Below are 24,089 nucleotides of genomic sequence, written 5' to 3' on the forward strand. Positions count from 1 at the left end.
TATAGTGTACCTAGATTTCCAGAAAGCCTTTGACAAGGTCCCTCACCAAAGGCTCTTATGTAAATTAAGTTGTCATGGGATAAAAGGGAAGATCCTTTCATGGACTGAGAACTGGTTAAAAGACAGGAAACAAAAGGTAGGACTAAATGGTAAATTTTCAGAATGGAGAGGGGTAACTAGTGGTGTTTTCCAAGGGTAGGTCCAAGGACCAATCCTATTTCACTTATTCATAAATGATCTGGAGAAAGGGGTAAACAGTGAGGTGGTAAAGTTTGCAGACGATACTAAACTGCTCAAGGTAGGTAAGACCAAAGCAGACTGTGAAGAACTTAAAAAAGATCTCACAAAACTAAGTGATTGGGCAACAAAATGGCAAATGAAATTTAATGTGGATAAATGTAAAGTAATGCATATTGGGAAAAACAACCCTAACTATACATATAATATGATGGGAGCTAATTTAGCTACAACTAATCAGGAAAAAGATCTTGGCGTCATCATGGATAATTCTCTGAAGACGTCCACGCAGTGTGCAGCAGCAGTCTAAAAAGCAAACAGGATGTTACGAATCATTAGAAAAGGGATAGAGAATATCTTATTGCCCTTATATAAATCCATGGTATGCCCACATCTTGAATACTGCATACAGATGTGGTCTCCTCATCTCAAAAAAGATATACTGGCATTAGAAAAGGTTCAGAGAAATAAAATGATTAGGGGTTTGGAATGGGTCCCATATGAGGAGAGATTAAAGAGACTGGGACTTTTCAGCTTGGAAAAGAGGAGACTAAGTGGGGATATGATAGAGGTATTTAAAATCATGAGTGGTGTGGAGAAAGTGAATAAGGAAAAGTTATTTACTTGTTCTCATAATACAAGAACTAGGGGCCACCAAATGAAACTAATGGGCCACAGGTTTAAAAGAAATAAAAGGAAGAAGTTCTTCACACAGCGCATAGTCAATCTGTGGAACTCCTTGCCTGAGGAGGTTGTGAAGGTTAGGACTATAACAGGGTTTAAAAGAGAACTAGATACATTCATGGGGGTTAAGTATATTAATGACTATTAGCCAGTATGGGTAAGGAATGGTGTCCCTAGCCTCTGTTTGTCAGAGGGTGGAGATGGATGGGAGGAGAGAGATTACTTGATTATTACCTGTTCGATTCACTCCCTCTGGGATACCTGGCATTGGCCACTGTCGGCAGACAGGGTACTGGGCTGGATGAACTTTTGATGTGACCCAGTATGGCCATTTTTAAGTTCTTATATTCTTAAATACTAATCAAGGGGCAATACTTTTCAATGATCATAGAGATGTAAGTTCCCTATAAGTAGTGCAACTGTGCTGCCATGCAGTAAACTATTAAGCACCATGCTTGTGCTCAGGGAATGCACCTCACCTGGGCTTGCCGTGGGCAGGTGATGACTTATCTTACTCAAGCCCAAGCCCAGGCCAAGCATGGACTGTGGGATGAGAGAGCTGGGGAGTCTTCTCTGCCGTTCATAGCCCCAAGGTAGCCTGCACTCCAAACTCCTCATCTCTGGCCCTACCTCAGAATATGCATCCCCAGATAGAGTCCTCACAACTCTGCACCCTAAATCTCAATCCCAGTGTGAACCCCTTTTCACACTCTGTACTCCTTAGCCTCACCCCACCACATGAATTTTCTTTGTACATAGGGTTCAGAAAAGGGCAACAAAAATGATTAGGGGTTTGGAATGGATGCCATATGAAGAAAGCTTAAAAATACTGGGACTTTTCAGATGAGAAAAGAGGAGACTAAAGGGGGTATGGTAGAGGTCTATAAAATCATGACAGGTATTGAGAAAGTGAATAGGGAAAAGTTATTTGCATGTTCCCCTAACAACTAGAGGTCACCAAATGAAATTAATAGGTAGCAGGTTTAAAACACACAAAAGGAAATTTTTCTTCACACAGTACATAGTCTGCCTGTGGAACTCCTTGCCAGAGGCTATTGTGACGATCAGGACTTTAACAGGGTTCAAAAAAGAACTAGATAAATTCATGGAGATTAGGTCCATCAATACTTATTAGCCAATATGGGTAGGAATGGTGTCCCTAGCCTCTGTTTGCCAAAGGCTGGAAATGGATGACAGGAGAGGGATCACTTGATGATTACCAAGTTCTGTTCACTCCCCCTGGGGCATCTAGTATTGGCTACTGTTAGAAGACAGGATACTGGAGTAGATGGACCTTTGGTCTGACCCAGTATAGCCTTTCTTATGTTCTTATGGAAGCGATGTGTCACATAACCTCCATATTGGTGCACATAACAAAACTCATTCTGCGCATGTGTGGGGAAAATGAGGGAACATTGCAAGAGACCCCTTCTACAACTATGGTGCCACTCAGGAGATTCATATATTGCCCGCATCTCTCTCGCCCCCTGTCTGTTTTATAGATTATCCAAAGGTAATTGTTAATATTCTCCAAACTAGTATGTACCCCAGAGTTGTGGGTTTTGATACTTCACAAGGTGGAAGAGGGATCTGTTCACCATAAAGACTTCCAAGGCAGAGTGCGTGTGAAGTATTCCATCTTCCCATCATGCCTGGTTTAGGGCACATCCACATAGCAGGGCTAAAGCCTAAGTAAGCTATGCAATTTGAGTTACGTCAATTGAGTAACTTAAGTTGAAATAGCTTATTTCATCTTTTGGCGCTGTCTATGCAGCAGAAAGTCCGAGGAATAGTACTCTTTGAGTGCGTCTACACTGCAGGACTCAACTTGAAGGAAGTTACACAAATTGAGCTATGTCAATGGCATATCTTATTTTGAAATAGAGCATTCTGCCTCCGACTTCCCTTATTCTTCGTACAATGAAGGTTACAAGAGTCGGCGTAAGAAGTTTTCCAGTTTGACAGTATTTTGACACTGTTTTGAAATAACTGCCTGCTGCATAGACACAGACTAAGGGTATGTCTACACTACAACGTTAATTCGAACTAACTTAGTTCGAATTAGTTAATTCGAACTAAGCTAATTTGAACTAACGCATCTAGAACTAAAAACTAGTTAGAATTAGCATTTTGCTAATTCGAACTAGCGCGTCCACATTAAGTGGACCCTGAACAGGGCTTAAGGATGGCCGGAAGCAGTGCCGGCAGGGCAGCAGAGGAGGACTTAGAGCGTGGAGATGCTGTCTCAGGCAAGCCGAGGGCTGTGCTTAAAGGGTCCCGACCCCACCCTGGACAGACAGTTCTCAGGGGTACCCCGCTTGCAAAGCAGTCCTGGCTTGGATTGCCGGAACTACCCACACTGGGCACATCACAGCACTCAGCCATCAACCCAGCTGCACTTGCTGCAGGCTGCCATCTGGGGAAAGGGGGCAATTGGGGGGCTGCAGGAGAGCTTCCACCCCCAGAAGCCCGCAGAGCCAGCCCAGTCCTCCCCATCGGGGGCTCGTGCCCCATTCCTCCCTCACCTCCTTCCACTTACACTTCCCTAGCCCCTCTCTTGATGTACAAAATAAAGGACAATTGTGTTCCAAAATGGAATCTGTCTTTATTGAACAAAACTGGGGGAGACTGGGAAAAGGAGGTAGGAGAGGGGAAGAGAGAGGCTGGGAGAGGAGAGGCAACTAAAATGATCAGGGGTTGGGAACAGGTCCCATATGAAGAGAGGCTAAAGAGACTGGGACTTTTCAGCTTAGAAAAGAGGAGACGGAGGGGGGACAGGATAGAGGTCTCTAAAAGCAGGAGTGGGGTGGAGAGGGTGCATACAGAAAAGTTCTTCATTAGTTCCCATAAAGAAGGACTAGAGGACACCAAAGGAAAGGAATGGGTAGCAGGCTTCAAAGTAGTAACAGAAAGTTGTTCTTCACAAAGCAAAGAGTCAACCTGTGGAACTCCTTGCTGCAGGAGGCTGTGAAGGCTACAACTAGAACAGAGTTTAAAGGGAAGTGAGATCAAGTCATGGAGGTTGGGTCCATGGAGTGGTATTAGCCAGGGGGTAGGAGTGGTGTCCCTGCCCACGGTTTGTGGAAGGCTGGAGAGGGATGGCACGAGACAAATGGCTTGGTCACTGTCTTCGGTCCATCCCCTCCAGGGTCCCTAGTGTTGGCCGCTGTCGGCAGACAGGCTACTGGGCTAGATGGACCTTTGGTCTGACCGAGGACGGCCATTGTAAGCTCAGGGTCGGGGGTCTCACTGGACCCCCTTGATTCTCTTGCACACCTACTCCTGGGTGGCCAGGCTGGCAGCTCTCCTGCCCTAGCCAGCCACTTTCCTGTGCCTAGTGCGGAGATCATGGACGAGGTCCACTATGTCTGCACTAGCCCAGGTGGGTGCCCGCCTCTTGTGGTCCCGGGCAAGCTCCCGGGAGCCGCCAGCCTGGTCCCGGGAAGAGGGGCAGGGCTGGGGGGCATCGGGTGGGTGGCTCGATTTGTGCCAGGTGCAGGGTCTGCCTGCTGGGTGCTGGCAGGCTTGCACCTGGCACGGGCACCATAGCCAGCCCGTGCCCCTTTAAGAGGTCCGGGGCCGGGAGGGGGGCAGAAGAGTTTCCCTGGTGTTGGCCAGAGTGGCCACCAGGGAAACCTGGGGAGGGCTAGCCTCCCACTAGTTCGAATTAAGGGGCTACACACCCCTTACTTAGAACTAGCTAGTTCGAACTAGTCTTAATCCTCGTAAAATGAGGTTTTCCTAGTTCGAACTAAGCGCTCCGTTAGTTCGAATTTAATTCGAACTAATGGAGTGCTAGTGTAGTGCCTATGAAAGTTAGTGTAGACATACCCTAAGTTATTTTGGAATAGGGCTAGTTATTTCGAAATAGTGTTGCAGCGTAGACGTACCCTATCTCTGACTTCTCTTATTCCTCATAAAATGAGGGTTATAAGAGTCGGAATAGGAAGTCCTCCAGTTTGACGTTATTTTGATATTATGCCAAAATAATGGCTTGCTGTGTAGATGGTGGACTATGTTATTTCAGAGTAACTTCAGTTATTCTGAAATAACTCTGTTGTATAGACATATCCTTAGAGGGGCTTTGCCTATTGTATGGAAGGCTGGCTGTTCTGAAAAGGTCCACTTGATGTAGAGATGATATCCGTGCTTTTCCTGCCATTCTATGTCACAAAAGTTTGAGGATATTGCTTGATGGGTTGATATGTTCATGTGAAATTTGCAAACTTTTTAATAAAGTGCTAATCAGCTCCCTTCCCTTTCAAATCTAAAACATAATGTATATTTGTTTGCTCAAAATATTTGTAGTCTTTTCATTTAAAAATGCAGCCATTCAAGTGCTCATATATCTTTAATTACATTTACTCTAAGAGATGACAACTTGACAATAATTATTTAATGTTCTTGTTATGAAATCACAAACAAGTAAGTAATCTTCATGTCTGATCCATTTCAAAATTTTATTTCATTCACGAAGTTCTGGCATTTTGCTTTAAATGAATGAATCATGGAAGATTAGGGTTGCAAGAGACTTAAGGAGGTCATCTAGTTTAACTCTCTGCTCAAAGCAGGACCAACCCCAACTAAATCATCTTAGCCAAGGCTTTGTTAATCCTGGCTCTAAAAAAGAAAGAGCCAAAGATGGCTGAAAGCCAGCTTGATTCATAGCAAGTGTGTGGCTCTGAGGAAGTTGTTCTTAACCTGCAAATCACAAACTGCTTGCGGCCCAGTCAGCACACATCTGCAGCGCACATAACATTCTCAGGGCCATATGGGTTTTTGTGTGTGTGTGTGTGTGTGTGTGTCCCACATAACACATAAAAAGCTGTGTATGTGGCTCACAATGGTACATAGGTTGAGAACCACTGCTCTTCTGCAATGTTGTTGTATCTATTCAACAGGATCATCACTCAGGTACTATGAATTCAAGTGTTACTGTAAGTAGAAATCTGAATTAAAAAGGTATGTTCTTGCAGTCCTCTGCTAAGGGGTTTTGTATTTTGGGGAAATGTAATCTAAGTACTGCAGAATATTCAGAAAGCCCTAAAACATTTTTTTAAAAGAAATTACCCATGTAAACACTTGGTAGTCCCCTTACTAAAGGTGCCTCTGCTTATTCTCTGGGAAGATCCTGTGTACTTCAATCTAGCCCCAGAGACTACAATTCCCATGAGCCCTGGAGTAAACCAGGAAGGAAGTGACTTTTGTGTGGGAGATCTGGGTCTCTCCGTGTGTGTGGAGGAAGACTCAGCAGTCTGTGGACTCTTCCCTCTGTTTTTGGAGTAGAAAGGGAGCCAGGCTGCTGTGGAGGAGTTTGATCCAATTCAGGAGCTGCTACGTTGCAGTAACAGACTGGGATAGCCAGCCTTTGGAACTGGGATCTAGCAGGCTGCTTCTGATTGATTGCCCTAGAAGGGAGGCCCTTTGGCTATACTTGTGGCTAGCAGCTACTCTGCATCCAGCACACAGACTGAGTAAATGGGCATCTTTGGGAAATGCTGCCTGGGACAAACCTCAGTGATATAGACTAACTCTGGGTTCAAAAAGAGGCAGAGAGGCCAACCCGGTGACCCAGAGCTCCTTCATAGCTTGGACCCACATACACCCTTCCTACAGAGAATCTCCATTACAGCTGCAGTTCTTCAAGCGCACCCATGCAAGCAAGAGTCTGGGACTTTGAGTCCAGGGCCGTGCACACTGGGGTGGGATAAATATTGGCAGATAGATAAGTTCCTGTTACTTCTGTGTACTTCGTTAATTGATGTTATTCACTGTTAATGTGTTAAATCCTGTTTCTTTAAGTTAAGTAAAGGTTGTTATTCTAATGCAATCTATTAGATGTATATTATTTATAATTTGTAATTGTTGTTTTGGAGTTAGATCCAGTTTATTGCTGGAATAAGTTTATTCCTGGAGGCTCCCAAGTCACAACAGTGTGTACAGGGCCAGCCAGGTGGAGGTACTGCCATTGTACATTCTTTATGAGCAAGGGACTGCAGCAAGGGGGTGGATAGGTTTTCCCCAACCAAACAACATCACCACTGGGGCACTCAGGATCTCCTTTTATGTCAAGACCATCAGGTGCCCAGGAAAACCTGTGAGTGTGACCTGCTCCTGAGTAACACAGGGAGGAAAAAGGGAGTTACACTAGGATGGGAGAGGAAGTTTATAAGTGTACAGGCAGTCCCCGAGTTTTCGCACTTACGAACGGGGCTTTTCTCGCCCCGGAACTCGCAGGCGGCGGGACCATCCAGACGTGCAGTGGTCCCGCCACTGCATCCTCCAGGGTGAGAAAAGCTGCTCCGGGTGTCCCTGGTCTGCTGGGGGGATCCCCGGCAGACCAGGGACACCCCGAGCAAAGCCTTGGAGGCGGCGGGGTCCCACCGCCTCTGCGGCTTTGCTCCGGATCTCCCTGGTCTGCTGGCGGGGGGCGCAGCTAGTGCGTCCCCCCCCCCCCCAGCAGACCAGGCTTTTGTTGTGGATGCCTGGGGTAGAGCAGCTGGGGTGCTGCCGGGTTGGTCCTGGGGGGACCTACCCGGCAGCGCTCCAGCTGTTCTGTCCCAGGCTCCAGATTCAGCCGCTGTTGAAACTGATCAGTGGCTGATTCCAGGAAGCTGGGGGCAGAGCAACTCTGCCTCGGGCTTCCTGTAGTCAGCCCCTGGTCAGTTTCAGCAGCAGCGGCTGAATCTGGAGCCAGTTCCGAGTTACGTACAAATTCAACTTAAGAACAAACCTATAGTCCCTATCTTGTACGTAACCCGGGGACTGCCTGTACTCTGTATGGGTATGTCGACACTACCCCGCTAGTTCGAACTAGCGGGGTAATGTAGGCATACCGCACTTGCAAATGAAGCCCGGGATTTGAATTTCCCGGGCTTCATTTGCATAAGCTGGGTGCCGCCATTTTTAAATCCTGGCTAGTTCGAACCCCGTGCCGCGTGTAGCTACACGCGGCACGGGGTTCGAACTAGCCGGGATTTAAAAATGGCGGCACCCAGCTTATGCAAATGAAGCCCGGGAAATTCAAATCCCGGGCTTCATTTGCAAGTGCGGTATGCCTACATTACCCTCCTAGTTCGAATTAGGAGGGTAGTGTAGACATACCCTAAGCTATTATCTAAATTATTGATGAAGATATTGTACCGAGCTGGTCTCAGAATTGATCCCAGCATAATCCCACTCATTATGCCCTTTCAGCATGACTGTGAACTCTTAATAACTATTGTGTTGGAACAGTTATTCCACCAATTATGCACCCACCTTTTAGTAGGTCCAGTCAAATTGTTAATGAGAAGGTCTAGATATATCACATCTACTGCTTGTCCCCTATCCATAAGGCTTATTATGCTGTGAAAGAAAAGCATGAGAGTAGCTTGACATGATTTGTTCTTGACAAATCCATGCTGACTGTTACTTATCACCTTATTATCTTCTAGAGGTTTGAAAATGGATTCCTTAATTATTTATTCCATTATTTTTCCTGGCACAGAAGCTAAGCTGACTGGTTTATGATTCCCTGGGTTGTCCTTATTTCCCTTTTTATAGATGGGTACTGCATTTGCCCTTTTCCAGTCTTCCAGAATCTCTCCCAAATTCCATGACTTTTCAAAGATAACAGCTAGTGTCTTAGATATCTCTTCAGACAGTTCTTTGAATATTCTAGGATGGATTTAATCAGGTGGTTTGAAGACATCTAACTTATCTAAGTAATTTTTAACTTGTTCTTTCTCTGTTCATTGCCATATACTGTGTTAGGTATCGAATCACCACTACCCTTCTTGATGAAAATGGAAACAAAAGTCATTAAGTACCTCAGCCATTTCTACATTTTCTACTATTGTTTTTTATTAATATTCAAATGAAATCTTCAGAGAGGACCCTGAAGCATTATCACATGGAAAAGACTGCATTGAGATGATGAGAAATTGAGATATACCACTCATTCCCGTAGCATCTGAGAGCCTCTCATTTTAATTAAAATGACAAAACCAGATCCTTAACAGACTCGGTGAAATCTTCTATTCTTCTCCCTCTGCTTGTTAGAGTTCTTTGAGTATTTTCTTTGCCTTTGTTTTTTCAAGTTTTTTTTCTTTTCTTTTCGTAACTATGACAGCTGATTAAACTAATTAAAACATGATTTAACATGAATGCTAAAGCTGAGATGTTAAAAACTGAACAAAGGAGTGATTGATTAGCTGTTTCATGTAGAAGTATCACTTTTTGGTAAAGTATTACTTTTTCACAAAGTTTTTGACGTCTAGGTAGGGTACACTCTCTAGTCAGCCCACACACAACTGTTGTATAGGCTTGGACTATCTCAAATTAATCAATACCATAGAATAAAAAGATGCCAGTTATATCTGTTCACATGCGTATCCTGGCTTCTACAATTAATGCATGTGGATGAAATATCCTAAAGTAGATAAAACCACCTTAGCAAACTGTTTGTGACATTAGCAAGGCCCCCATAGACAGTCAGTGGCAGCTTCACACCCCACCTTGCTGCTAAGATAATGGTCATTTAGATGGGCCCTTAGAAAACCGAACTGAGTGCAATAATTTAAAGGAGCCATACATTGAATGAGGTTATTTGCTGCAACTTCTGCATTGTAATTTGCATAGCTGAGAGAGTGGGACTGGAACTGCACATACCTATCCCACTATAATCCAATCACAATGCAGGTGATTCAGCAATGAAATTCTGAATAGCATTTATTGAATCCTCACACATCAATATCAAGGTTAGGTTCTATCATTATCGTGTATGGTGTCCTGTGTTGTGGTGACACATGGGACAATTGCTTTGAATTGCTTAGCTGTTTTAAATAGAATTAGGCACATTATATTTTTCAATATAAAATTTCTAACTATTAATTACCATAAGAGACTAAGAAGAAACCCATTTTATAAAAATGATGGCAGAAAGGATGTCTCATATTAGCAATGTATGCAGACACCGTAAAAGACTGTTATATATGGCACAAGAGAGTAAATGTAACTTGTGTCCTCTGGAAATGCTAAGTGCTCTGTGCAAAGAACACTGTTTTTGTGAAATATGCCAGACTAGATTAAAAAAATATCCATTAGATCAGCCCGAGGACATGTTACTAAGGAAAACATTTGCCTAATCATCCTGCAAATGATTTTTTTCTGGTTCCAACAGGGCCATAGGAAGTAATAAAAGTTAATTAAGACTAATATGCAAGGGACATAGAAATCCAAGTTTTATCAGTTTGGGTGACAAATAAACCAGAATATTAGTAGGCTAGAGCTCTATTAAGCCACTCCGTTGCTATGCTTATGGTTTAATTTTTTTGTTGCCTAAGTGATCATTAGTTTTGGGTTGCTAATGTCCATAATATTTATCTATGACGATAATTTAATCATGTGCTTTCAACTACTATAGGGAAAGACTTTTTTCATGTCACTGTCGCAAGTTTCTGTCTCTTTGCACATTTTATATCTTGTATCTCTACTGCCTCTAGAATGATATATTTGGGATACTACATATTGGGATACTACATATTACTGTAAGCATAGAAAAGAAAATCACACATGGAAAAAGAATCGTGATAGAGATGCAGCCGTGTTAGTCTGGTGTAGCTGAAACAAAAGACAGGACTATGTAACACTTTAAAGACTAACAAGATGGTTTATTAGGTGATAAGCTTTCGTGGGCCAGACCCACTTACAAAAAAATCAAGGCCACTTGATGTGAAAAATTGTATGTTAACTGGACAAGTGTCAAAATTATGACTATACAAGAGTCTGACAGCAAAATACTTGAACAGGAGCTGGCTATTTAGTTAGGCTGCTTAAAACGTGGACCTGATTCTATATTGTCATGTGCCTTGTGCAGTTATTTACACTAGTTCAAAAGTAAATGTAACACATTCTCAGTTCCAAATGATAGCATTTTATATCCATAGATTCCAACTCTTACAATGTTATCATGGGTCATTTTTGGTATTTGTCTTAAAGTCTCAGCTTCTGGAGTCATGTGAGACTCTTAACTCTAATTTTTTTTTTTTTTAAAGTTGAAATGTCTAATTGTTGTGATTGTAGATGAGAGCTTCAGAAAGTCATCTTCAGAAAGTCATCTAACTGTGCCATAAGGGTTAAACAGGTACATTTAAAAATTAAATATATTTATATATTTTCTATATATTTTAGACTGTGTGTCTATCTGTGAGTCCATGCATCCATCCGTGAGTCTGTTTGTTCAAGAACTCCTCCTAAATGGTAAGAGGTAGGACCACAAAGTTTAGTATGTCAGTTCCTTTTATCCTAACTTAGAGCAAAGTCAGGGTTTTTTTGTGTCAGGAAAATGCCTGGAATGGGACTGTTTTTTCCATAACATGGAAAGGAAGGGGGCTGATTGGAGGATAGCTATACTGCAGAGTGACCCCTGGGGGAAGCTGCCCCAGCAGGAGAATGGCCAGCTGGGGACAAGGATCCACATATCTGGCCACCAGATTGGATAAATGGCCCCTCTGCGCCCAATAGTGCTGGAAAGGTTGGGGGGGGGAAACTCCCCCGGGCCCTATCAGGGCCCCCTCCCAGGACCACCCTGAGAATTGAGCAGTGTAGCCTGCTCCCCACCCAGGAAAGGCTCCCCCAAAGAGAATCTAGAGCTAAGAACTGTGACCCAAGCCCCACCCCCAAGGAGAGTCCCCCTCTGAGGAGAGGCCTCCCCTAAGGAGACACTGAAGCTGAGTATTGCACCCTGGCTCTGAACCAGCTGGCCAGGGGAGGGCAGCTGCAGGCCAGGCCCAGGCCCAGAGTGTGGCCTCACTCCAGATAAGCAGGAGGCCTGGGGGCAGCTGAAGGCTGGGTCTGGCTCAGAGTCTCAATCCCCTGCACAGATTGGAGGCCGGGGCGGGGAGGAGGGGGAGGGAGAGGCAGATGGAGGCTTAAGCGCGCTCCTGCAGTCCATCCCCTGAGAGGAGCTATTGCCAGAGCAGCACCACCCTTGCTGCCATGGGTTGCCCCAGTAAGCTCCCCTCGGCCTCCCAGTCCCCTGCCCTGAGTCCTGCACCTTCCACTCCCTGCCTTGACTGCTGTACCTCATCTTCTGTCCTGAGCCTTTTCACTTCCCTCCCCATACCCTGAACCTCCAACTCCTGCCCTGAGAACCCCACATTGAATCCTGAACCTCTACCCCCAGCCCTCATTCCAGGACCCTACACCCTTTGCACTGAGCCCCCAACCTGCTACCCTCACTCCTTCACCCCCTTACTCGGAGTCCCCACCCTCTGCCCTGACTCCAGCCCCTGCCATACCCAAACCCCTGAGCCCTCACCCCTTGCCCTTCCTGCAATACCCTCCACCCCTGCCCTGAGCCCCCCTCACAACCAAACCCCTGCCCAGACTTCACATAGTGCACAGTCAACCTCTGGAACTCCTTGCCAGAGGATGTTGTGAAGACCAGGACTTTAACAGGGTTCAAAAAAGAACCAGATAAATTCATGGAGGTTAGGTCCATCAATGACTATAGTCAAGATGAGTAGGAATGGTGGCCCTAGCCCATATCAGAGGCTGGAAATGGATGTCAGGAGATTACCTGTTCTGTTCACTTCTTCTAGGGCATCTGGTATTGGCCACTGTTGAAGGACCTTTGGTCTGACCCAGTATGGCTGTTTTTATGTACCTCTTACGTACTATGAGTCCTGTTTTTTGGAAATGGGAGGTTGAAGGGAGTGTATTGCTTCTGATTTCAGAAGACTTGAGCTTGGCAATACTGTATTTACTGTAAGTCTGGGAGAATCTGCAAGATTAATTGACTCAAGTTTGGGTAGAAAGTGTTCAAAAATCAGAAGAAAGGTAAAAGACAATATTCATTTATTTAGTTAAATCATATTTTTTTGGCCCAACTCATGATTTTTTTGGATCCTGATTCATGATTTTTAACTATGGGGTAGGCAGTACTGGTCACATTTTATAAATGACCACACCAGAGGCAACACAACAGAGAATTAAGCCTTTTTTATTGTTGCTTGAATATGTTTACACCTTTTTAATTTCATTGCCAAAGAATACTTGGGAAAAGCTGGCTTCATGCCTTTATTCCTTCAATAAAATCATTAAGAATCACATTACACATCTCTGAGACCACAAAAGAATCCTTCAGCAACACAAGGAAAGAACAAATATGGCACCCCTGGTATTTCTAAAGTTTAAAAACCAAAATCAGCAAAGCTAGTCAAGAATGGTTGTAACCTTAAATCATATTTTTTTAAAGAGAATTATTTTAACATTTTAAGAAATGTTAAGATATTAATTTCTTCATCTAACTCACTTCATTATTTTTACATTCTCTGCCTCTTTATGGATCTGTATATGCTGTCCCTTGCCTTTTAGGTAACTTTGACCTAAGTCCTTAATCATGCAAAACTGACATTGACTTTAAAAATTCATTGGATTTGTCCACTAACACATGCTTAAAATTTGATAAAAGGTGGTGTTGGACTAAGGCTAAAATATGGCCGAGTTCCACCAAAATTCTAGGACCTGACAAATAAAACTCTTCAACCCTGCCTTCTTTCTCCATATTCTTCCTCTGAGTCCTCACAGCGGATTGTCCTTCCATGCAGGAGACCTTAAATCTTCTTCCTAAAGCAGGGTGGGAAATTTCAGGCCCAGGGGCCAGATGCGGACCCCAGCTTGCCTGGATCGGCCCCTGAGGCTCAGCATTGGGTAGCCCATGTTCCTGCTCCAGTCCCCTGCCACCTACTCGCAGGGCTGGAGCATACAATATCTACTAGCCTGCCCCCAGCCTCCTGTGCTCTGATGTGCAAGGAGAATGTGTGGAGTGTCTTCCTCCTTCTCAGTAAGGGGCTTCTCATTTTGCTTCTCACTTGTGAGTGGCCCCTGACTGATTTTTCTGTGGGTCAGTGACCCCTGACCCAAAAAAGTTTCTCCACCCCTGTCCTAAAGGAAAGAATTCATCCAACCCCATCCCATTCCAGAAGTACAGGTGACCTTAACATCCAGCTCCCAGGAAAAAAAAATCATATATACCAAAGGATACCATTTAAAAAAAATGAACACACATGAAAAGGACAAATCACATATGGTATACATGGTTGTGACTATTTTCTTCCATTATTTGATCTGAGGAAGTGGGTCTGGCCCACGAAAGCTCATCATCTAATAAACCATCTTGTTAGTCTTTAAAGTGCTACATAGACCTGTATTTTGTTTCAGCTACACCAGACTAACACGGCTACATTTCTACCACTAATTTCCAGCTTAGTGATAGTTGATGCCAGATGCTCCCTCTGAGCAAGTGGTTGGTTTTCTAATGGCAGAGAGGTTGCATTTTCCTTTTTTTTTCTTCTGTGGAAGAACTCTTTAATCTTACCTCCTTGTTGCCTAGTATCCAATTGTGCTTTGTACAACAAAGGGACCTAGCTGCTGAATTGCATCTGGACTGAATTGCTTGCCTAATGCATCGTTTAGCATTAATAGATTCAGGTTTGTTGGGGTTTTTTTTTTTTTAGAGAAATTTGTTATATTAAATATAGAACATGCTGTTGATAAAGTCACCATGAAGATGTTTGTTAGGGATAGCTGATTCTCTAAAAAAGAGCTTAACTAGAGTTTCTCAATATTTTTCAGTAGAGTTCACCACTTATTCAGAATCTCTGTCATATAATACAAAGACCATAATAGACATATTCTTTCACTTTCAAATCCATATTTCACTAGGATCTTTCTCAGAGATTGTTTTAGATTCTCTTCAGAAGTGTCAATCTCATAATTCATTAGAAATCAACAAAATAAATAAATGTGTGTTTACTTGTCCACATCTCATAAGAATGACCATGAAAAACATCTGGCTCCCTCTGGGACTGACTCTTTATCTTGAGGAAAGGGCACTGTTTATATAAATCCCAGTGTTTGACATCATGCCTTGCTGGAAACGAAGAGTTTTAATATGGTTGTTGTCATGGGTGGATGTTTGCCATGCTTTTCTGGTTGTCACAAAGAAAATAACTGCAACCATCACATCTTGAAAAGAAAGGGCAATTCTAGGTTACCTGCTTATGGAACTCTGTCCTAAAGCAAGAGTCTGTTCATAAATGTCCAAGTGTTTGTGCACCCACAAATATCTCAAAAGCAACCCTACTGTTCTCTGAACAAATTACAGTCTCTAGCAGTGGTGGGCAACATGCGGCCCACTGGGGCTCTACCTGCAGCACACAGACACCTTGTATGACTCCCAGAAACCTCTTGCTCACTGGGAAACTGGACCCCTGCACTTCCTGCGCCTCCACATCCCTCCCTCAACTTTTGGAGTGTGCGAATTGCCTGATTCGTGCTCCATTCCTGCTCCTCCCTCTCCCTCCCACAGCTTGAATCAGCTGATTTGCGTGCTTTGAAAGTTCTGGGAGGGAGAGCAGTAGGGATCTGTTGCCCCAGGGATCTGTTGCCCCAGGGCACAAGAGGTTGCGGGGGGGCACACAGGAGGGCCACAGACCGCTGTGGAACCCCACTTGTTATGCCCTTCCAGCATGATTGTGAACCATTAATAACTACTTTCTGAGACTGGTTATCCAGCAAGTTATGCACCCGCCTTATAGTAGCCCCATCTAGATTGTATTTCCCTAGTTTACTGATAAAGTCAATTGTGACAATATCAAATACTTTACTAAAGTCTAAGTATACCACAGCCACCGCTTCTTCCTTATCCACAGGGCTTGATATCCTATCAAAAAAAGATATCAGATTGGTTTGACATGATTTGTTCTTTACAAATCCATGCTGGCTGATACCTATTACCTTACTATCTTCCAGATATTTGCAGATTATTTCCTTTAATTATTTGTTCCATTATCTTTCCTGGCACAGAAGTTAAACTGACTGGTCTGTAGTTTCCTGGGTTGTTCTTATTTCCCTTTTTATAGATGGGCATTATATTTGCCCTTTTCCAGTCTCTGGAATCTTTCCCATCTTCCATGATTTTTCAAAGGTGATGGCTAAAGGTTCAGATACCTCCTCTATCAGTTCCTTGAGTATTCTAGGATGCATTTCATCAGGCCCTGGTGACTTGAGGACATCTAGCTTTTTCATGTAAGTTTTGAGTTGTTCTTTTTTAAATTTTAACTTATTTTAAACCTACCCCATTTCCACTAGTATTCACTATCTTAGGCATCCTGTCACCATCAAACTTCTTGGTGAAAACTGAAACAAAGAAGTCATTAAGCACCTCTGCCATTTCCAAGTTTCTTGGTATTGTTTCTTCTTCTTCACTGAACAATGGGCCTAACATGTCCTTGGCTTCCTCTTGCTTCTGTGACAGGGCAGGTTAAAGGGCTTGATAGAAGGGGAGAAAGGTACCGCTGGGAAAAAGGAAACCCAGCAATGGCCCTTGTTAATTAGGAGCAGTTGAGGCAGGGCAGCTAGACATCAATTATGGGCCAGATCTGACCTCAGGCTGCCACGGGACCTCTTTAAAAAGGTTCCCAGTGGGGGAGGGCGAGAGAGAATGGAGAAGGAGTTTGGAGAGTGGAGGTGGAGAGGACCTAACTATTGATAAGGAGAATCAGGAGCTGAGCAGAACAACATCAGCACTGCCAAAGGCTGCAGGGGGAGTTGAAGGGCTCCAACAGGGAGTGTTTTGGAGACTCCTTTCCCCACAGGTGGCCAGAAACTTCAGCTGGTGTCTGAGGAAGACTGTTTACGCAGCCTCAACAGGACAGGGGGCATCGGCCCTCACACTCCTTTGTTTTGGCAAGAAACAGAAGGCCAAATGCCAAGAAAAGGCAAGTGGACTTGTACTGTAGCCCCTAAACTGCGGGATAGTGGGAGGAACAGGGGTCTGAGATCCAGGAGTGGGACTGACCGTGCCACATTTCTAATATATTTGAAGAATGTCTCCTTGTTTCCCTTTATGTCTCTAGCTCAGGGGTGTCCAAACTTTTTTCAAAGAGGGCCAGATTTGATGAAGTGAACATGCGTGAGGGCCGACCATTTTGCCTGACATTCTTTGAACCATTAAAATTAAATGCAAATTAACTATTTTATGCAAAGTTTATTGCAAACGGCATACTTTTCATTTCGTCACATGGATGACAAATCTAAACAGGTGTTAAATCACTCTGCCTTTCATATCTGAAGGCCAGATGAAAAAAAAATCCAGGAAGCTGAAATATGTCAGGAACATTGTAAAGTACATTACATATTATTGGTAATAAAGGTTGTCTGTCAATTTTTAAGTTCAAAAAATATGAACAGGAACATAACACCAAGTATACATGTTGTGTCCAAATATATTTATAACTGATTTAGACCAACTGACATTAACTGAGATTTTACAATGTATTCATCTCAATACATATGGATTCGTTGGTAGATATTGCCAAATTACCTGTGGGGCCGTATTAAACCGGAACACGGGCCGCAATTGGCCCGCGGGCCGGACTTTGGACATGCCTGCTCTAGCTAGATTGAGTTCATTTTGTGCCTTTGCCTTTCTAATCTTGCTCCGCATACTTGAGTGGTTTGCTTATATTCATCCTTTGTAATTTGACCTAGTTTCCACTCTTTATACAATTCCTTTTTGATTTTTAGATCATGTAAGATCTCCTGGTTAAGCCAAAGTGGTTTCTTACCATACTTTCTATCTTTCCTATGCAATGGCATAGTTTGCTTTTGGATCCTTAATAATGTGCCTTTGAAAAAACTGCCAACTCTCTTCAGTTGTTTTTCCTCTTAGTCTTGCTTTCCATGGGACCTTACCTACCAGCTCTCTGAGTTTTCTTAAAATCTGCCTTCCTGAAATCCATTGTCTCTAATTTTGCTGTTCTCCCTTCTACCATTCTATGATTCCATGGTCACTTTCACCCAAACTGCTTTCCGTTCTCAGATTTTCAACCTGTTCCCCCAATTTGTTAAAATCAAATCTAGAACAGCTTCCCCCTCTAGTAGCTTTCTCAGTCTTCTGAAATAAAAAATTGTCGCCAATGTAGTCCAATAATTTATTGGATAATCTGTGTCCTTCTGTATTAATTTCTCAACATATGTCTGGATAGTTGAAGTTCCATCCCTGCCAAATCCTGTGCTTTGGATGATTGTGTTAGGGTTTTTTTTTTTTTTTTTTTTAAAAGCCTTTTCTGCCTGGGTAGGTGGTCTGCCCTAGCATGGCATCACCCTTATTTTTTACCTCTTTAACTTAGCCCAGAGACTTTCAGCAAGTCTGTCTCTTAGGTCCATCTCCACTTGAGTACATGTATAAACATTTTTAATATATAAGGCAACACCTCTAGTATTCACTCTTTTTCCCTGTCTATCCTTCTTGTTTAAGCAGTACCCTTCTATACCAGTATTACAGTTGTGTGTATTACACCACCAGGTCTCTGTGATACCAACTATGTCATAGTTGTGTTTGTTTATTAACACTTCAAGTTCTTCCTGTTTATTTCCCATACTTCTTGCATTTGTATACAGGCATCTAAGACACTGATTTGATTTTGCTCCCCTGTTCTGCCTTGTTCCTCCTTTATCTCTGCTGCTGTAGCCCATGCTCCCTCCCATTTCTGACCTGTCTCTCAGGTCTCCATATTTTTCACTTACTTGTGGGCTTTGGTCACCTGCCCCCATTGAACCTAGTTTAAAGCCCTTCTCACTGGGTTAACAAGTCTGTGGCTCCACCCCTTGTTCCGCTCCACCCTGCTTCCCTCTCTTAGCCCGCTGCACTCCATTTCACTCAGCGTGAGAGGGTACCTTGACTTGAACTGGAAGGAGGGCCTAGTCCAGATTGGAGCTAGAACTTTCTTGTTAAGATTCTTGGCTTTGAAAGTCTAGCCCAGAAGACCTGCACTACCTTAACTGTTTTTACACCCTCATCAAGTAGTCCCGTTATCATCTTAATGTGAAACACATGCTTTGGCATTTTGTTGGATCAGGGTCTTAGAAAAAATGCTAGGTATGTACATTTTTATCCCTTTTTTTTTTTTTGAATCCCTTTCTTTGTTCTCATTTCCCCAGCCTAACTGCTTCCTTATTTTATGTATCATGTGGAAATGGTCCTTTTTGGAGTAATTTTTCCAGTACGTCCTCCCATTGGTTCTAAAGGCTATTCCACTTTGGCTGGTCAGACGATTATTTTTTATTCTAATATTTAACTTGATTATACTGTATGATTTCCTGACTAATAATTCAGGCACATAATACATGTATTAAAGGAATATAGATGTACTATAAATGTATTGAATAAATAGATATAAGCTCATTACACATATTAAATAAAGATAATTAAGTCACTAGACTTTTAAAATTAAGGGTTATTTTAACTTGAAATGCTAGGATAGCTGAAGTGTGCAAACAGTAATGGAAGCAGTAAAATAAACACAGGGATTCTTAATGGCATTACTGAACACTCAAATTCAATCCCTCATAAATCACCATGTTTTGACTTTAACTTGGGATAAATACATTACAAAATTGTATTTAGGAGCACAAAGCCTCCCAAACAAATGCCAAAGCAATTGTTAATCACAGTACTTTCAAAATCACCAGCCAGTGCAAAAAAGCATGAATCTATCTCACTTTTGGAAGAGAAGGCATCCACAGATGTAAGACCAATCAATACTTTTCAAGCACAGATTTTGGAAAAGAAAACTTCTTTACATGTTTCTTGGGGGGTGGAGGAGAGCTTTGGGGGAAAAAACACACGTGAAGAGCTGCTCAGATCTGCACAGATTTTGAGATGTTGGCACATGTGCAGTATAATACTAATAAATGTGTTCCCATAGCTAGCTGTGAAAAATACAGCCAAATCATTATCTTACTTTGATAAAATATCAATAACACTCAAATTTTTGTTGGCCTTTATGAAGTTTTTTGCTTGCTTTAGTCAATTATTTCATTCCTTTCTTCTATTTATAGGATTTTCCCTGATCAATTCAGATTGAAATGTACTTTCATACCTGGGTGGGTCAGTGGAACATCTCAGGGAGAGGCATGCAGTTCCAGGGAGGCAGAAGGATCCAGGGCAAATTCACAGTCCCAGTTGCTTGGCAACTGAGAGGGAGAGTGGGGAGAAACCATTTTGAGTGGCATGGCCACCAATGCCTTGGGACTTATATCAGGTGCACCTGGAAGACTGCAGTGCCTTGGCTCGTAAAGAGAAACACGTCTGAGAGAAAAGCAAGGGTGGAGAGGGAACACAGGGTTCAAATGATTGACAAAAGAGGCCAAACTGGACAGTCTCTATGACAAAGGATTAATGGACACAAATCAGACATTTGAAATGGACACACACAGATACCTGTTGGGGAACATTTTAACTTGCCCGGGCACTCACTAATGTATCTAAAAGTGACTATACTATTACAAAGCAATTTCAGAAACCAGCTAGAGAGAGAAGCTGCCTTCATTTGCAACTTTGGCACCTTTAATCAAGGTTTGAACAAAAAACTGAACTGGATAGGCTGCTACATTCAGTACCCTAATGACATCAAAAGCTAAATATCAGTGTAAGTGTAAAGTAATGCACAACGGGAAAAATAACCCCAACTATACGTACAGTATGATGGGGGCTAATTTGGCTACGACAAATCAGGAAAGAGATCTTGCAGTTATCGTGGACAGTTCTCTGAAAACTTCCACACAGCGTGCAGTGGCGGTCAAAAAGGCAAATAGGATGCTAGGAATTATTAATAAAGGAATAGAAAATAAGACCCAGAATATCTTACTGCCACTGTATAAAATTATGGTATGTCCACATCTTGAATACTGTGTACAGATGTTGTCTCCTCACCACAAAGAAGATATTTTGGCCTTGGAAAGGGTTCAGAAAAGGGCAACTAAAATGATTAGGGGTTTGGAACGGGTCCCATATGAGGAGAGGTTAAAGAGACTGGGACTTTTCAGTTTAGAAAAGAGGAGACTGAGGGGGGATATGATAGAGGTCTATAAAATCATGAGTGGTGTGGAAAGGGTCAATAAAGAAAAGTTATTTATTAGTTCCCTAAATAGAAGAACTAGAGGACACCAAATGAAATTAATGGGTAGCAGGTTTAAAACTAATAAAAGAAAATTCTTCTTCACACAGCGTGTAGTCAACCTGTGGAACTCCTTGCCAGAGGAGGCTGTGAAGGCTAGGACTATAATAGAGTTTAAAGAGAAGCTAGATAATTTCATGGAGGTTAGGTCCATAAAAGGCTATTAGCCAGGGGATAAAATGGTGTCCTTGGCCTCTGTTTGTCAGAGGCTGGAGAGGGATGGCAGGAAACAAATCACTTGATCATTGTCTTCGGTCCACCCTCTCTGGGGCACCTGGTGCTGGCCACTGTCGTCAGACAGGATACTGGGCTAGATGAACCTTTGGTCTGACCCAGTACGGCCGTTCTTATGTTCTTATCAGGCACTTATAGCCCACTCTGTTAGCCTCATTTATCACAGACACTCTAATTGACAAGATTTTTTTTCTTCTTTCTCTCCCCATCCTCTCTTTTTTCTGCTATTTATTTGTATCGATGGACCCCTTGCTCCATTCATCTGAAGAAGTGGGTTGTACCCACGAAAGCTCATGCTGCCTTTTATGTTATTTTGTTAGTTTCTAAGGTACTGCAGCACTATTTGTCGTTTTTTAAGTTTTTCCAAAAAGTAGAGCGCCTCAGTATAAGGAAGATCCTGAGTGAGATGCCCTCACCTAGTGTACTGTGAGACAAGAGAAACCACAGTGGGAGAATTTGAAGTCACTAAAAGGGTAGGACTTGCTTTCTGTTGGTGAGTTTATGAGCTTTAGGCTTGTAAGCACTGGCCCATGAGAACTGACCCATGAGAAAAAACCTCTACTTTGTCTATACTATGGCTTTTGCCAGAAGAGGCAATATAAGTGAAGTGCTGATTAGCATTCTGTAATGCTTCATTTGCATAATCCATTCCGAGCTGGTTTTGTGCAAGGGGTTTTTGCACACAAAAAAAGGAGTGTATCTGTGGCCGTTTTGCACAAAAATCCCTTTTTGCGCAAGATCCTTATGCCTCCCTGAGGCATAATTATCAGCTACTCTGCATTTGCTGAAGGGTCCCTGAGGGAGGCATAAGGATCTTGCACAGAAAGGGTTTTTTGTGCAAAAAGGAAATGTCCACACTGCATGTTTTTCTGGCAAAAGCCCTAATGTAGACAAAGCCTAAATGTATTCCTTTGCCTGTTTAAGATGACTCCTGGCTGATAGATTTTTGTTGATAAAGCCCCCCATCCCATCAGGCTGAGTTAGTCCTTCAGCTACCTATAGAAGCTGGCTACTGCAGGGCAGTACTATGCTTGCTGCTACTTCAGGGTTGCACATCTTCTGAGATTCTTTGATCTCTAGGATAGGAGATTAAAGGAAATTAAGCGTCAGGATTTTTAGGGTACTTATTAAAATTTGCACCTGATCTCTACATCCCTCTAAGGTGAGGGGTAATCGTGGGAACAGAAGCAGTCTGATCCCTGTATAAAGGGGATGCTGCCTTCTGCAATTATCAGCTACTCTGCATTTGCTGAGGGGTCTAGTCCAGCTCTGAACTTGAGGATCATTTGCAAAGTTGTGAGCACACCAGCATTTAGTTAAATAGTCAAGAAAACTTCTTTGGAGACACCCTGTTACCCAAATTGTGTCCTCAACTGTGGGATAAGGTTTGAGGATTTATTACCTACTGTCTAAAACTGGTGTGGAGAGACTTATCTTATCCCAGGAGAGAGTCTTTTGGGCTGGACTTTATCAAGTCAGCCAAACTGCTTATTGCTTCTATATAGAAGATATTGGTTTCATTGATCAATAAGTTCCTCCATGAGGTACATGTACCAACAGGTGTGCTAAGCTCACCCCCACCCTGCAGCCCAAGGACACATGAATGACAGCTGCCTTGCCACTGGAGAAGCATGTGGCAATTGCACTGTGGAATCTGGCTATTCCAGACAGCTTTTGCTCAGTCACCAATCAGTTTGGTGTGGGAAAGTCAACCATTGGACTTGTGGTGATAGAAGTGTGCAAGGCCCTCAGTCACACCCTGATCTGAAAGACCATGACTCTGGACAATGTGCATGAAATTGTGGACGGCTTTGCACGGATTGGCTTCCCAAACTGCAGTGGGGCAATAAATGGCACACACATTCCAATTCTGGCACCAGGCAATCTAGTCTCTGATCCCATTAACCACGGTTTTGCAGGTGCTTGTGGATCACCGTGGGCATTTCACAGACGTTAATGGTGGCTGGTCTGGAAAGATCCATGATTCTCGCATCTTTCGGGACACTAACCTATTCAGGAAGCTGCAAGTGGGGACTTTGTTTTCAGACCAGAAGATCATTGTGGGGTAAGTAGAAATTCCCATTCTGATCCTCGGATACCCTATCTATCCTTTAATGTCATGGCTCCTGAAGCCATATATGGGGAGTCTTGACAGCAGCAAGGAGTGGTTCAATAACAGGCTGAGCAGATGCAGAAGGAGTATTCTTTCAGCTCTTTGAAAGCTTACTGGCATTGTGTTTTCAGGAAGCTGGAACTGGCTGATGATAACATCACTATGGTTATTGCCACATGATGTACCCTCCATAATACTTGCAAAGGGAGGGATGAAAACTTCACTCAGGACTGAAAGCCAAGTTTGAACAGCTGAGACCAGGGCTATTAAGAGGAGCACAGTGCTGGGCAGTAAGAATCAGGGATGCCTTGAAACAACAATTTGATGTGGAAAGTCAGTAAAACTTGTTGCCACGCATGGGAGTGCAGTGGCTGCATTGCTAGGGGGTGACTCTGATTGATTGGTGCACTACAGTGACCATAGGTTTGCTAAGAGTACACTTGCTCGCTTTCATGTAATGGAATAAAGATTGCTTTGAAACACATTAATTTTATTTATTAAACACAGTAAATGTAGGACACTGGGCGGGAGATGGGGTATGGAAGAGGCAGGAGGTGAGGCAGCCCTGAAGTTTTCACAGGTTTGTATATGTCCAAGTTTAATATGTAGCCCTGCTGCCTGACGTGCTGTACAAGGGGGACTGCAGTTCATCAGAGCTAAACTGCATGCAGGTGGGTGTCAAGTGCATGGGGAGTGTGCATGGGTGGAGGTTGATTGGGCAGATGTGGAATGTGGTGGGTGGCATGTGGGGACAGGGTGGTATCTAAATTGCATTGGTGGTGATGTGGGGAGGGTCTATGGAAAACAGTTCT

General features: G+C 43.2%; 1 protein-coding gene and 1 long non-coding RNA gene across 3 annotated transcripts in view; both read left to right on the forward strand.

Moving 5' to 3' along the window:
* The window catches only part of LOC142827143 (uncharacterized), a 29,517-nt gene extending 19,331 nt beyond the window's left edge, over positions 1–10,186 (forward strand). The window contains exons 3-4 of the long non-coding RNA XR_012901597.1: positions 5,823–5,883; positions 8,677–10,186. This is a non-coding gene — a long non-coding RNA (uncharacterized LOC142827143). The remainder of the gene's footprint in view (positions 1–5,822; positions 5,884–8,676) is intronic.
* Positions 1–24,089, forward strand: part of GALR1 (galanin receptor 1) — a 147,726-nt gene that overhangs the window by 61,244 nt on the left and 62,393 nt on the right. Inside the window, exon 3 of one of the 2 annotated variants that reach the window (XM_075921098.1) lies at positions 23,084–23,248. The exons of the other annotated variant lie outside the window; for it this stretch is intronic. Coding sequence (XP_075777213.1) covers positions 23,084–23,233 — 150 coding nt within the window. The 3' untranslated portion in view covers positions 23,234–23,248. Of the gene's footprint in view, positions 1–23,083; positions 23,249–24,089 lie in introns of those variants that run through there. 2 annotated transcript variants of the gene reach the window in all.

Source organism: Pelodiscus sinensis, chromosome 2, assembly GCF_049634645.1.
Source record: "Pelodiscus sinensis isolate JC-2024 chromosome 2, ASM4963464v1, whole genome shotgun sequence".
In the NCBI taxonomy this organism is placed as follows: domain Eukaryota; kingdom Metazoa; phylum Chordata; order Testudines; family Trionychidae; genus Pelodiscus; species Pelodiscus sinensis.